A 14,785-nucleotide genomic window follows, 5' to 3' on the forward strand; every position below is an offset into this window, starting at 1 on the left:
TAAACCTGCACTGGCAGAGTTCAGGCTTGGGTGATCCAAAACACTATGAAAACAATTTGATTGCAGTGAGCTTTTATCTTTTCAGTTTAGTTTTCCCTTTGTTTGAGCTACCAGGTTGCCATTTCAGTTTTCCAACAGCAGCAGAATGAAATGAGATCAGACAGTGAACTTGCAGTCGTCTGGCAGACCTTACATCTTAAAAGCCACAGCTGAGGATGCCTCAAAAGCACTTAAGCTTCTCCTCTTTCCTTAAGCCATATGTAAAAAAATGCCATGCAGAATTTTGTACTTAAGGTGGTGCCCAGTTAAGAGTTGCCATTGAAGTGGGATTACTTAAAGTCCTGCTGGTCTGGAGCTGAGGTGTGTGGTGGTTCATGTCTAGATCTTGAAGTGCTGCAGATAAGAGAGCTGTTGAGAAGCCTTCTGAGCAAACTTTGCCATTTGGGCAATGCTGGCTTCCCTGAGCCTTAAATGCTTTAGCAAGGGGGTTGGACTCAGTGATCTCCTGAGGTCCTTTCCAACCCCTACCGTTCACTGATTCTGTGTCCCACTTGTCATGTTCTTTTTTAGCTAGAGAAGGGGGTCACAGCCACGTAGGATTTCTCTCTGCTTGGGACTTGAAGCAGCTCTGGAACCATACCCATATGCTCCAGAAGCAGTGAGCCCATGTGCTGCTAGTCCTGTGCAGCATGGGACAAGTTTGCTAAGCACAGCTTATGTGAAGCTGGTTGCTGGAATCTCTCTTCTGAGCATTGGCTCTTACAGCTGTGTGTGTGGAAGTGCTGGAAATGGGGACACGGAAAGTCAGAAGCAGCTGAGGTTTGTGAATGGGCTGTGAGGAGTGGAAGCCAGAAGTAGACTGTGGCAGGAAATTGACTTCTTTTAGCTAGTGTTTCCTTCAGGTAGAAGTGGTACTCTGCTCCCTGCTCACCCCTTAAATTTGGTGGCCTTTTTATTTTTCTTTGTTTTTCTTTTCCTTGCTCATTAAACCTGTAGCCACTCCACACTTCTCATCCTGTATGTTTGTTTTGTAGTGTTGTGCACTGTTTGTGTCCAGTTCTGGGCCCCTCAATTCAGGAGAGATGTTGAGGTGCTGGAAGGTGTCCAGAGAAGGGCAACAAAACTGGTGAGGGGCCTGGAACACAAACCCTATGAGGAGAGGCTGAGGGAGCTGGGGGTGTGCAGCCTGCAGCAGAGGAGGCTCAGGGCACAGCTCATTGCTGTCTACAACTGCCTGAAGGGAGGCTGTAGCCAGGTGGGGTTGGGCTCTTCTCCCAGAAAACCGGCAACAGAACAAGGGAACACAGTCTCAAGCTGTGCCAGGGCAGGTCTAGGCTGGATGTGAGGAGGAAGTTGTTGGCAGAGAGAGTGATTGGCATTGGAATGGGCTGCCCAGGGAGGTGGTGGAGTCTCTGTCCCTGGAGGTGTTCAAGAAAAGCCTGGATGAGGCACTTAGTGCCATGGTCTGGTTGACTGGATAGGACTGAGTGCTAGGTTGGCCTGGATGATATTGGAGGTCTCTTCCAACCTGGTTGATTCTATGATTCTATGAAAGGCTACTCAGACCCCAAAGAGATGATGAAACCACTGTGACTGACACCTCTGATTTTGCTGCACTGAGGCCCTTCTGCAGCCCCCAGAAGGTTAAAGGTTGTTTCACTTTTCCTTTCCAAAACACACAGACACATATCTATAAATAATTTGGCCATTACAGCTGTAGCCAGTTAAGAAGTTGGTAAACCTTACCTATCTGATTTCTACTTGCTGAGTAAAAAGCATTGACCACAGCAGCTCCACTTATCCACCTAATAACAACAACAGAAGAATAAAGGTCAGATTTTCAGTTCTTAATGGCATCTTTCAGATGAACTTCATTACAGAGCTGCTCTCCAGAAGTCCACTTAACCCACAGTGGGAGCTCAAGGACCAGACTTGATCTATTCCAGAGTGCTTAACCTTCTACACCATCTGCCAGTTTCTTTGCTCTACTTGCTAGTGTAGGTCCAGCCTTTGAGAAATGAGCAGTGGCCTCTGAGCTGCCCTCTTCATGGAGGGTAAAGTGCAGAAGAAAGGTCACTAAATCATTGCTGATGACCCTCCCAGTACCTCCTTCCATGGCAATGGATGAAAGACCTCACAGAGTATTTTTAGATACTTACTCCTCTTTGTCCACCTTTTCTCTGAGCTTTTTCAACCTTTTCTTCTGGGTAAATACCAAATTTTGAATGATGTTTTCAAAATATTCTTCTTCTTTGTAGTTCAACTGAAAAGAAAGAGGAGAAAGTACTTAGTGGTGCTGTTCCTGGTTTGCAGCTAAAAACACATGGATCTGGAGGACCTACCCTAAAGCGTGAGCTAAGCAATGCATTTTTGGGACTGGTCTATGATCCACAACTAGAACTTGGTTTGCAGTGTTCTGCTATGGCAGAGGCTTGCTGATGCAGCTGGATATGGGTTAGTGGATGTATAATTCTGTCCAGAGGTCTTTATTGCCTTTTTATATGTATCTTTTCAGTGGCATTCAGCATTTGTTGGGTTTGAGCCTAACCTCTGGGGAGTTGCCAGCTTGAAATCTGTAGCTACTGAGCTTAGCATCCTTGGCTCCACCTTTTATCATACAACCCTAGAATGGCTTAGGTTGGAAAGGACTCAGAGCTCATCTACTCCAACCTCCTTGCCATAGGCAGGAACACTTCTAAACTGGACTCAGCTGCTAAAGGCCACATCCAGCCTGCCCTTGAGCACCTCCAGGCAGGAGGCATTCACAGCCTTTCTGGACAACCAGTTCCAGAGTACCACCACCCTCATACTGAAGAACTTCTTCCTCAACTCCAGTCTAACCCTGCTCTCCATCAGCTCCAAACCATTCCCCTTTGGCCTGTTGCTAGACACCCTTATGAAAAGTCCCTCTGCACCCTTCTTGTAGGATCCTTTTAGTTATTGGAAGGCAGCTCTAAGGTCCTCCTGGAATCTTCTCCAGGCTGCACACCCCCAGCTCCCTCAGCCTGTCCTGGCAGCAGAGGTGCTCCATGCTTTTGCACATTTTATCCTAGTGGAATTCCTCTAGGGCTGATACACTGCCTTGAAATCACACCAAATACTGTACTGGAGTGGATGTGACCCTTCCCTAAGCACCCTGCCTGCCAGGGACTCTTACCTCCTGGTACTCAGTGTTCAGCTTGTCGTCATCAGTCACGATCTCATCTGGGTAACCAATCCTCTCTCTGATTGCCATGGCCTGGGGACAACAGCAGTTGACATCCATAGCAAATGCAGCCAGATTTAGACATCAATCATCATTAGCTAATAAATGCAATGTGGAAGCCACTGCAGAGCCCCCAGGATGTTAATTATCTGTGGGGTTTGTTTATGTCTCTATTGATTTGAAGCATTGGAAAGCTCTGATGGTTAATTATATCCATGGAAAATTCTAGAAACTCCCTTCCTTTGCAAATGAAGTGCACACTGCACTGCTCTTGGAGCTAAAAGGCTGCTGCAAACTAACAGCAGTAGTCCTGAAGTGTTTGACAGAGTTTACAGTATCTAAAATGGAAACTAAATTAATAACTGGATTTAAACCCAAATCTTTTTGCTTCAGTACATTACAGGAAAACACACATAGACATTTTGCAGAAATGTGAACACTTTAACTCTCCTGGTGTCTGGATCCCTATTTCTTAGCCAGCTCCTCCTGCCTCTGCAGTCCAAGAGGATATTTAAATGCTTCCAAATTTTGACAACTGAAAATTCTGAGCAAAGGTTTTTAAACCCAAACCTCACTCAGTTTCTTCTGATGGCCAAGAACTGGTTTGTCTTTGGAAGAAAGAACTGAAATGGTGACTTTTATAGGCCCTTTCAACTTAAGGCTTTATAGATCTCATCAGATTCCAGATTTTACTTACTTTTTGTTCTGCTTTCTTTTTGGTTTCTGCATCCATCCAGGTGAGTTCATCCAGGGTTTTGATGAAGACATCTCGGATGTCTGCAATCATCTCCTCAACCTTGGGGAAACCAGCAGAAAGTTCTTCAGTTACATTCTGTGCCTCTGTTCTCCACAGCCTCCCTGGGCAACCTCTGCCAGTGTTTCACTGCCCTCACTGCAAAGAACTTCTTCCTAACATCCAGTTTCAATCTCCCCTCTGACAGTTCAAACCCATTCCTCCTCATCCTGTCATTACAAGGCCTTGTCAATAGTCCCTCCCCAGCCCTCCTGCAGCCCCCTGCAGACCCTGCAAGGCCACTTCAGGCTCTCCTGGAAGCCTTCTCTTCTGCAGGCTGCAGAGCCCCAACTCTCTCAGCCTGTGCTCAGAGCAGAGCTGCTGCAGCCCTCTCAGCATCTTGGTGGCCTCCTCTGGCCTGGCTCCAACACTTCCATGTCCTGCTTGTGTTGGTGGTTCCAGACCTGTATGCAGTACTCCAGGTGGGGTCTCCAGATGAGAACCATGACCGTGAAGTGGTTAGAGGGCAGAAGGCTGAGCTTGCTGAAGGCCTTACCACATGTTTGCTGTCTCCAGCAAAGGCCTCCTCGACGTAGAGCCTTCCCACCGCGTTCTCCATGTTGCCGTTGACGTAGTTGGCGCAGCGGCGCCAGGCAGCGGTTTCTGACGTGGTGCCATAGAGTGCCTGCGAAACACAAGCATGGGGTGAGAGCCACAGCTGGGCCTGCAGAAGGCCTGCCTGGTGTCAGGACATAGAACCAGAGGAAGTGGTGCCAGGGGAGGGTTAGGTGGCAGATTAGGAAGACTTTTTTTGCTGCAAGGGTGGTCAAGTATTGGAATGGGCTGCCCAGGGAGGTGGTGGAGTCACCATCCCTGGGGGTGTTCCAGAAGCCTGTGGCCATGGCACCTGGGGACATGGCTTGATTGGCCATGGCATTAGGTTGAAGGTTGGACTCAATGATCTTAGAGTTCTTTTGCAACTGGAACAATTCTGTGGTTCTCTAGGAATGGTGGCTGGCTGGCAGATGTGTGCTCCACAGGACCTGAGTCCACCTTAAATACATGGATGTCAGGTCGTGATAGGACTGGGGAGGGTGGAACAAAGCTGGAAACAGGGAGATTCAGACTGGATGTTAGGAAGAAATTTGTCAGCATGAGGGTGGTGAGAGCCTGGAATGGGCTGCTCAGGGAGGTGGTGGAAGGCTCATCCCTGGAGGTTCACAAGATTCACAGGATGTTAGGGGTTGGAAGGGACCCAAGGAGATCATCCAGTCCGACTCCCCTGCCAGAGCAGGACCATACAATCTAGCACAGATCACACAGGAACACATCCAGACAAGGCTGGAAAGGCTCCAGAGAAGGAGACTCCACAGCCTCTCTGGGCAGCCTGTGCCAGGGCTCTGGGACCCTTCCAGTCAAGAAGTTCCTCCTTGTGTTGAGCTGGAACCTCCTGTGCTGCAGCTCAGCAGATAAGTGTTTAAGGCCAGGCTGGATGAGGCTCTGGACAGCCTGATCTAGTGTGAGGTGTCCCTGCCCATGGCAGGGGTGTTGGAACTGGCTGATGCTTGTGGTCCCCTCCAACTCTGACTGATTCTATGATTCTGTGTGATTCACATTTGTGGTTGTGGCAGTTAGGAAGGCTCTGTAATGAGAACATGTCCACAGGCTGAGGAAAGATGGGAATCATTAGCAAGATTCTTTATCCTTATAAAGATGGAAGGTAGAGAGAAGAAAAAGCACTCCAAAAGCTAAGAGCAGGAGAGGTTTGAGGAGCATCCTGAGGCAAGACTTTCACTGTCCCAGGGATCTCTCTTGCAGTTTCAGATCTGACAGGGCCACTGTTGATTATGCAGCAAATTAATCTCCTTAAAAAGCTGCATGTGTGTTTTAGGAGGATTTCTGCTCTCACTGACAGGTGTCACCGAGTGGCTTTAACCTTTTTTAATGGAGCTGAGCTAGCTTGCAGAGTGGGGAATGCTACTGTGGCAATACAAAGGACTCTCATCTCCAGCCTGGCTGTGAAATTTCTCTGCACTTCCTTAAGAGCAGAAAGTGTCTGCAGGATCAAATCCCTGAAAACCCAGATTGGGCCCAGGACGTGTGTCTGTGAATGCCGTGCTTTGGGTGCTGCAGAATTTGTATCAAATGAAAGAATCACAGAGTACATAGAGTCGGAAGGGACCCTCCAAGCTTGTCTTGAAGTAAGCAGGGACACCTCCAACTAGATCAGGTTGCTCAGGGCCCCATCAAATATGACTTTGTGTATCTCCAGGGATAGGGCCTCCACCCTCGCCAGTGGGCAACCTGCTCCACTGTTTCACTACCTTCACTGTGCAGAACTTCCTCCTGATATCCAACCTAAATCTCCCCTGCTTAGGTTTGAATGTCACAGTTCAGTCAGATCAGTTGACTGACCATTTGCAGACAAAGAACTGTGCTGTTATCAGAGCAGGGACTGATTCAGAGAAGCAGGGAGACCAAGCAGCAGAGCAGAGCTTTTCACATCCACCCCAGCCACCAGACACGCAGCGCAGCAATGATGTGACCGCTCCTGCGGAAGCTCCAGCAGCCACATCCAGCTTCTGTGTGCAAAATTCAAACCACAGCACATTGTTCCATACTACAAGGACATGGGGAAAATAAAAGGTGATCTTTTGTGGTTCACAGAAGTCATCTTTACAGCTTGAAGAGAGGTGAACTGCTGCACCTTCCGAAACGCGTTCCTCGTGTCCTTGTAGCTGCGGCTCAGGCTGTTGACCAGATCCATGACGAATCGCCAGACCATGTAATTCTGAAGGTCCCTGTGTAACACAGCAACAACAATCTGGTCATGTCCTTAGGCTTCTGAAGTGCATTGGAAATCACAGCATGTTAGGGATTGGAAGGCATCTCTGGAGATGTCTGGGTTCAACCTCCCCTGCCAGAGCAGGACCATCTGATCTAGTACAGATCACAGAGGAACGCATCCAGTCTCCGGAGAAGGAGACTCTATAACCTTTCTGGGAAGCCTGTGCCAGTGCTCTGGGACCCTTAAAGTAAAGAAGTTCTTCCTCATGTTGAGGTGGAACCTCCTGTGCTGCAGCTTCCAGCCACTACCCCTTGTCATATCCCAGGGAGCAGTGAGCAGAGGCTGTCCCTGTCCCTTCCCTTCCTGACCCTGATCCCTCAGGTATTGATAGACATTTATTAGATCCCCTCTCAGTCTTCTCCTCTCCAGACTCTCAGCCCCAGGGCTCTCAGCCTTTCCTGGTCAGGCACTCCAGTCCCTTCAGCATCCTTGTAGCTCACTGCTGGACTCTCTCAAGTAGATCTCTGTCCCCCTTGAACTGGGGAGCCCAGAACTGGATGCAGTATTCCAGGTGAGGCCTCACCAGGGCAGAGTGGAGGGTGAGGAGAACCTCCCTCGATCTGCTGCACTTCTTAATGCACCCTAGGATCCTGTTGGCCTTCATGGCCACAAGGGCACATTGCTGTGCCATGGAGGACTTGCTGGCCAGCAGCACTGCCAGGCCCTTCTCCCCAGTACAAATGCAAGTGACAAATAGCAATGGCAACATCCCATACCTGGGGGTGTATCTGCTAAGAATAGGCTTCAGCTTGATGAGGTATTCTGGATCATAAACGACGACGTCTTCAGTGTTCTCCACGTTGATCTGCACCGTGGACATGATGTCATTGATGAATTTTGACCAGTTGAATACCTGCAGAATCAAGATGTGGTGTTGTCTGGTTAAACCATAAAGAAAGAGCCTTCAGTTGGCTTTTCCAGCTTAAACATGTTTGGGTGACACAAATGCTCCGCCCTTTAGTTTTCCTGAGAGCTGCACTCCTTGTCACTGGAGCTCAACTGTCTCCTCTGTGCTCTAAAATCCCATGACAATAGGGTGGCAGTTAGGAGAAAGGGCTGAGATTTTGGGTTGATTTCAGGCTACCACAACTGAAGAGGCTGTGGTCCCTTCCTTTGAGCCTGGGAGTGCAGCAGTGGCATTTCAAGTAAAATCTTAGCTGCCTTTTTGCTGTATTTGGCCAAGACCCAAGGCCCAGTGTCTCTGCACCTGGGGGGCTGCAGGGCTCATGGTATATTTAGCCATGCATTCTGAAGCATGTGGCAAGGACTTGTTCTGAAGTACACTGAAGTCCATAAAAGGATTTCTTTCAATAGGCTTTAAAACAGACACTCTAAATCCACTCTCTGTAATGAATTGTCCTCTGGTACTGGGGAAGCAAAGATTTGCCAGCAGGGTCAGCCTGAGAAATCTGACAAAGGCTGGGGTGGTTGTTTGTTTGCTGCTGCTCTGGCCCTAACCCCAGACTTTCTTTTTGCTGCATTCATCATTGTGAGAGGCTCACACAACCTATGCAAAGCTTGGTTTTCATTCTGTGGGGTCCATCTGGGCTGAGCACAGCATCGCTGCAGTGCCTGGGCACTCTCAGCTGGAAACTCTTACTCGTTTGCTGATAAACAAGTAATTTCCCTTTGGTAATCTTTGCCTGGCAGTGTTGTTTGCTTCAGAGAGCAGGAGGACTGGCTGGAGAGCAGAGTAATTTTCTGGCTTGCTGAGAGAAGGTGGCCTGTGGGCACAGTCACTTGCAGAGTGTTGTATATTGCCCCAGTGGCTCCATTCGCTTCTGCAGTAAGCGACACATGTGGCTTCAGATTCTCCCTGGTGGTCCAGGGCTTCCTCATCTCTGGCCTCTGTGGGCCAACCTTGGACTCAGAAAGTGATTCCAAACAGAAGCTGAAAATCGTCATCAGAATTCACAGAGTCATAGAATGGTAGGAGGTGAAAGGGACCTCAGAGATCACTGGGTCCAAGCTCCCTGCCAAAGCAGGATCACCCAGTGCAGGTCATGCAGGAAGGCATCCAGATGGGTCTTGAAAGTCTTCAGAGGAGACTCCACAACCTCTCTGGGCAGCCTTCTTCAGGGCTCCAGTATCCTCACCATAAAGAAGTTTCTCCTCATTTTGAGGTTCCAGTGTGTACCCATTGTTCCTTGTTCTGTCACTGGGCACCACCAAACAGAGCCTGGCACCTTCATTTTGACACCCAGCCCTCAGACATTTATAGACACTGACAGGATCCCCTCTCAGCCTTCTCCAGACTAAACAGCTCCAGAGCTCCCAGTCTTTCTTTATAGGAGAAGTGTTCCAGTCCCTTCAACATCTTCATAGCCTCCACTGGACTCTCTCTGGTAGGTCCCTGTCTCTCTTGAACTGGGGAACCCAAAACTGGATGCAGGATTCCAGGTCTGTTCCCACCAGGGCAGAGTAGAGGGGGAAGGAACCTCCCTAGACCTGCTGGCCACACTTGCCTTGATGCACCCCAGAATTCTGAAGCTGTTGAGTGCTTTTACCCCAGGTACCATCTCAGTGGTGACCAGGGAGGTGTCTCATGCATGAAAAGCAGATCTTCTGTCTGTTTTGTTGTTAGGAGCTTAAACCTTTCTGTTGTGCCTCTTGCTTTGAGAAGCATTTCCCCAGCCTCTATCTTTTGAGAGGAAGTTTTATAAGAAGAGCTAATGCCTTTTATCAGACAAACTCACGGAGCTGAGGGAAGCAGATAAGCTTTCAGGAGCAGAATCACTTCAAGTTTGAAAGAGAGGCAGCCAACTTCCAGCTAATCTCAGGGATAATTGCTGTTCTATCCTTAGACAGCTACAACAATGCTACCAACTCCCATCAAGTGTCTTTTGAGCTTTTTGGGATAAATTTAGAGCAAATGATTATTGCTGATCTGCAGCACTCCCCAGGAACTAAAAATAAGCAGGGCAATACCATTCTGTGACAAGAGAAGTTAGTTTCTGACTCTGGGACTGCAGTGCAGTTCAGTTGAGCCCTGGGGCAGAAGGTAAATCATCAGACAGATTAAGGTGGGCAGGAGTGAAGTGTCCTGTGCTTTAAAGTTGAAGAATGTGAAGTCCCTGACAATATCAGCACTTAATGAAGCTGTGGCAGGAATCTGGGTCAGGCTTTGATAGTACCTGAGTGGCCTCTGAAGAGTCAGTGGTGCCCTCCTGCCAGCCAGGCCACTGTACCCTCCATGTGACACCTCAGTTAACTGCTTGCCTGTTGTGCCAGGCGCTGAAGGAGGAGTCGCTGATGATAGAGACGTCCGTGTCTAGGTAGGACACGGTGCCACTGAGCAGGCACTCCCATGGCTTACCAGCTCTGGCTGGGCTCTGGCTGGACTTTGTGGCTCCAGGAGTTGAAGGTTATAGTGCACAAATGACACCTGGCTCAGGGTCAGAAGGCACAGCTGAAACATCCTGGGAGAGCTACAGGGAGAGGAATGGGCAGAGATTTCCTGATCCTTAGGAAGGACTTTCTGGCTTCTTTCTGCATGCTTTGGGAGCACTTCTTACCGAGGGCATGGTGGGAGAGGAGGACTTCTTGTTCTGAATGTGCCCCCCTCTGCCTGATTGCTTCTGAATCCCTCTGGAGCTGCTGTGATAAGTAGATAGGAAGGGACTTTATCTGTGCTCTGACTTGCAGCAAGGGGTTTGTACTGCAGGTTTTGCCATCCTGAGTCACAGAATGGTTTAGGTTGGAAGGGACCTCAAAGATCCACCCCCCCGCCGTAGGCAGGGACACCTCCTACTAGAACAGGCTGCCAAAGGCCTCATCCAGCCTGGCCTTGAATACCTCCAGAGAGGGAGCATCCACAGCCTCCCTGGGCAACCTGTGCCAGTCTCTCACCACACTCACTGCAAAGAACTTCTTCCTAACATCCAGTTTCAATCTCCCCTCTGCCACTTCAAACCCATTCCTCCTCATCCTGTCATTACCAGACCTTGTCAATAGTCCCTCCCCAGCCTTCCTGTAGCCCACTTCAGATCCTGCAAGGCCACTCCAAAATCTCCTGGAAGCCTTCTCTTCTGCAGGCTGCAGAGCCCCAACTCTCTCAGCCTGTGCTCAGAGCAGAGCTGCTGCAGCCCTCTCAGCATCTTGGTGGCCTCCTTTGGACTGGTTCAAATGGTTCCATGTCCTTCCTGGGTTGGGGGCTCCAGAACTGTACACAGTCCATGAGGATAAATCAAGCTCATGGGATTGTTTTTTCCTTTGTCCTTTTCCATCTCTCTATATTGAGGCAGAGGGTCAGATCTGCCTTCAAGTGAGAAGAAACTAGGTACAGAAGCAGAGTCTTTTACACACAGTTTAAAGTCAGCAGATGTTTAGGTCACATATTCTGCTCAATTCAAACATGTCCCAGCTCAAGAAGTAATGTGTTTAAAAGAAATAGTTGTCAGGCTTCATTGTTTGCCCTTAGTCACTCACAAACTGGAGGTTAAAATATCAGCTTATTGATCACTCACCTTTTGGTTGATTTCCAAGGAGAAGTTGTTCTGGAGTTGTGCCAAGGTCATTTTGTTGTACAGCAGAAGTGGATCGTTTCTGTCTTCAGACCTCGTTGTTGCCTATCCAAGTTAAAAAGGAGAGAATCACTCAGACTATTGAGGCAATTCACAGCAATTTCAGTAAGTGGAAGTGAAAAGTAAGAAAATGAGTTTTTCTGGCTTAAAAGATAAGTTTGCATTCAGAGCAAAGTAGCTTACAGGAGGATATGGCCAGTGCTTTGTGGATAAAAACTTAGCAAATGCCAGCTTAAATCAGCTACGTTTCTGCCAGCAAGCTTTGCAGCTCTGCTCTTTGGGCTGCAGCAGCAGCTGAGGCTGTGCAGGAACACAGACCCACAGCACTGAGCAGAACCTGGTACCACCAGACACACCCAGCACAAGAGTATCCCATGACACCCATGGGGTGATGCAGGGTGCAAAATCTTGGCAGAAGGGAATCTCAGATTATTTATAGCATGGTTTGGGTTGGAAGAGACCTCAAAGTTCATCAAGTTGAACTTCCCTGCCATGGGCAGGGACACTTTCACCTAGCCCAGGTTGCTCAAAGCTTCATCCAGTCTGGCCTTGAACACCTCCAGGGAGGGGGCATCCATAACCTCCCTGGGCAACCTGTTCCAGTGTCACAGAATCACAGAATTAACCAGGGTGGAAAAGACCTTTAGGATCATCATGTCCAATCTGTCACCTAACCTTTCTAACTAACCAACCCATGGCACTAAGTGCCTCATGCAGCCTCCTCTTAAACACCTCCAGGGATGAGGACTCCACCACCTCCTCAGGCAGCCCATTCCAATGGGTGGTCACTCTTTCTGTGTGTCCCCACCCTGGCTGTAAAGAATACCTTCCTAACACCCAAACAAAGGACATGGATTTATGGAGTGTAGGGCACCCAGAGTGCTGTGGTTGGAACACAGCTGAGCTTTCTGCTCAGGATGTGTGTGCTGTCTGGGCTGTTCTTCCCAGAACAGACAGGCAGCCATAACTCACAACTCCAATAAGCTTTGCATTAGCCTGGGCAAGGAGGTTCTGCACCAGTATGTTAAACTGTGCATACATTAACACCTTAATGGCATGCCTGTATTAGGCCCATTTATTGCAGACAATAAAGCTGCCTGGCTGCCAGAGACCTGTGTTTGTGGTGGTGCTTTATGAGGCCAGTTAATCACTGGAATCTCCAGACAGCAAATGTTAGCAGGGAGGTCTCTGCAGTTAAGGTGTAGACTGAGAGAAGGCAAATCCAGCACCTAGTGGTAACTATTCCCATGGTCTCTGAAGGCCCTCTTGGATATCCTTCTGGTTCCTCATACATTAGTGTGTCCCTTGCTAGACTGCATCTGCAGGCTTCTGAAGTGCATTCCTGGATCCTCCTTCATGCCTTCCACTTTCTGATGGTAGAGGAAGAAAATTTAGGTAGACAAATGATTATGGGAAAAGAGTGATCTTGTGAGGGTACTTCCCATAGGGGAAGCTGCATCCCTGCTGCCTGAAGTGCTCTTACCTGACTGGCTTAGGAGTGAGCACAGCAGTTATTGCCTGTTTAAACTGCTCTGCAAGTCCAGTCACACCAAGCCTGATCTGATTTCTGTCCTTCTTCCCCTTCCTCTTTCCTATCCCACTGTGTATTCAGTGGCTTTTTCTGTTTCACAAACTCTCAAGAGCACAATGCCAGCTCTCTTCCAGTAGCATTCAGGCTGGTGTAAGCTTTTGACCAGAGGTTAAGCACGGAGGCAACAGTTTGTCCCCTACCAGCAGCTCTAGCAGCAGTAGTTTTTCTAGCAGCAGTAGTTTTTCTAGCAGCAATAGCAGCAGCAACTGCTCTACAGACGTTTCAGTTGGGGCTTCCCTTTGTAATCCCCTTCAAATCTTCCTCCAATTATCTCCTTTTCTTTTCATATTTTTTCCTTTTCTGATCTAAGCCAGAGGTGTGTTTCACAGAACATGGAGAAGAATTAAAATCAGATGGGTTTATTTTATACAAGTAGGGGAAGAAACTTCTTCCTCTGCCAAACCCAGACTCTATCAGTGTAGCTTCAAGGGAGTGATTGGCATTGGAATGGGCTGCCCAGGGAGGTGGTGGAGTTGCTGTCCCTGGAAGTGTTCTTGCAAAGCCTGGATGAGGCACTTCGTGCCATGGTCTGGTTGATTGGACAGGGCTGGGTGCTAGGTTGGGCTGGATGAGCTTGGAGCTCTCTGCCAACCTGCTTGATTCTAGGATTCTGTGATTTGTATTTAGCTTGGTTTGCAATCACCCTCAGCTTCAGGTCCTTCTGAGATGTTTAGTAATCATCAGCCGTGTTGTTCATAGTATCATTAAGGCTGGAAAAGACCTTTAAGACCCAGTCCAACCATTTTTGCTCGTGCATGCTTGCTTTTCCATTTGTTTTTCTTCATGCAAGTTGACATCCCAGCGCCTTCTCCAGGGCACACTGTGATGAGGAACAGTGATTGATTGAAAATGCTCTGGGAACAATCAGCATTGTGGAGCAGCGTGGGCAGGACAAACACTACTCTGTGTGGCACGGCAGGCCAAGGGCTGGGAATCTGCTGCTCCGATAAGCAAACAGCCCATGGGGAAAGGGGGCAGAGGTAGAAGAGGGCAGGAAGCATTTCCCCAAACTCACTTTTTAGAAGAGACTAAACAGAAACCAGGTCTGTCTCTCTCGCTCCCTTTCTTCTCTTGAAGGGCTCTGTGAACAGCTTAGGATGAAAGCTTGTGCTCTTTGGAAGGGAGCTAACTCAAATATTTTCCCTCTCTCCTTAGAAGGCATGTCCTGCTTCTTACGTGCTCCTCTAAGGTGTTCCAGGCCCCATACATTTTTGGTGCCGCAGAATAACATTAGCAAGTAACTTAACAACTCAGTTTACAGTTAGCTTCCTTAGGTATTAAGGGGAAAGGCAGTTATTTAAAGGATGTTTTTCTTACATTGGCAATCTCCTTCTCCAGCTCCATAACTGTCTTCATCTGCTCAGAAACCTCGTTCTCGTCGTAAGTAATATTTCTTTCTTGCAGGATCAGCTTAGCTACGGAGATCATGAAATCCACATAGGCAGAACAGGCCTGCAGGGACAAACACAAACATGGCACACTCCAAACTCTCCCAACTTTAGCATACCTTGAGTAGCTTTAAGACTCTGTGAGTCTTTAAGCTCTTTATGAGCTGCACTTCTTCACCCCTTTCATACTCCGTTCATTCTGCCCTACCCTTAGATCACAAACAGAAATGAACTTGGAGAATTCCCTCATGGAAAATTGCTGGATGAATGTATTGTGCTCTTCAAAGCGAAACAGTCTCAACTGCTGCCCCTCTGTTTTCATTATTTCAAATGAGCCATTTGCATCTCCCATATTTAAGCCATCACCCCTGTTGTTTTCATTTTTTTTCCTCCTAGCTCACTTTAATTACAACTTCCAAAAATATCCCTTCCCAAGAGCACTGTTCCCAGAAACATAAAACCCAGAGCCATGCTGATGGGCTGTGTTGAATTAGCAT

The 14,785-nt window shown here is 48.3% G+C and overlaps 1 protein-coding gene across 3 annotated transcripts in view; it reads right to left on the reverse strand.

The window, feature by feature from the left end:
• Nucleotides 1–14,785, reverse strand: part of MME (membrane metalloendopeptidase) — a 49,874-nt gene that overhangs the window by 13,214 nt on the left and 21,875 nt on the right. For all 3 annotated transcript variants that reach the window (XM_064164965.1, XM_064164963.1, XM_064164964.1), the window contains 9 exons: nucleotides 14,218–14,352; nucleotides 11,253–11,354; nucleotides 7,503–7,639; nucleotides 6,646–6,739; nucleotides 4,495–4,623; nucleotides 3,903–4,001; nucleotides 3,158–3,238; nucleotides 2,160–2,263; nucleotides 1,747–1,805 (listed from right to left, as the gene is read on the reverse strand). In XM_064164965.1, the coding sequence (XP_064021035.1) occupies nucleotides 1,747–1,805; nucleotides 2,160–2,263; nucleotides 3,158–3,238; nucleotides 3,903–4,001; nucleotides 4,495–4,623; nucleotides 6,646–6,739; nucleotides 7,503–7,639; nucleotides 11,253–11,354; nucleotides 14,218–14,352 (940 nt within the window). The remainder of the gene's footprint in view (nucleotides 1–1,746; nucleotides 1,806–2,159; nucleotides 2,264–3,157; nucleotides 3,239–3,902; nucleotides 4,002–4,494; nucleotides 4,624–6,645; nucleotides 6,740–7,502; nucleotides 7,640–11,252; nucleotides 11,355–14,217; nucleotides 14,353–14,785) is intronic.

The sequence above is a fragment of the Pogoniulus pusillus genome, chromosome 26 (genome assembly GCF_015220805.1).
Source record: "Pogoniulus pusillus isolate bPogPus1 chromosome 26, bPogPus1.pri, whole genome shotgun sequence".
NCBI classification, from domain to species: domain Eukaryota; kingdom Metazoa; phylum Chordata; class Aves; order Piciformes; family Lybiidae; genus Pogoniulus; species Pogoniulus pusillus.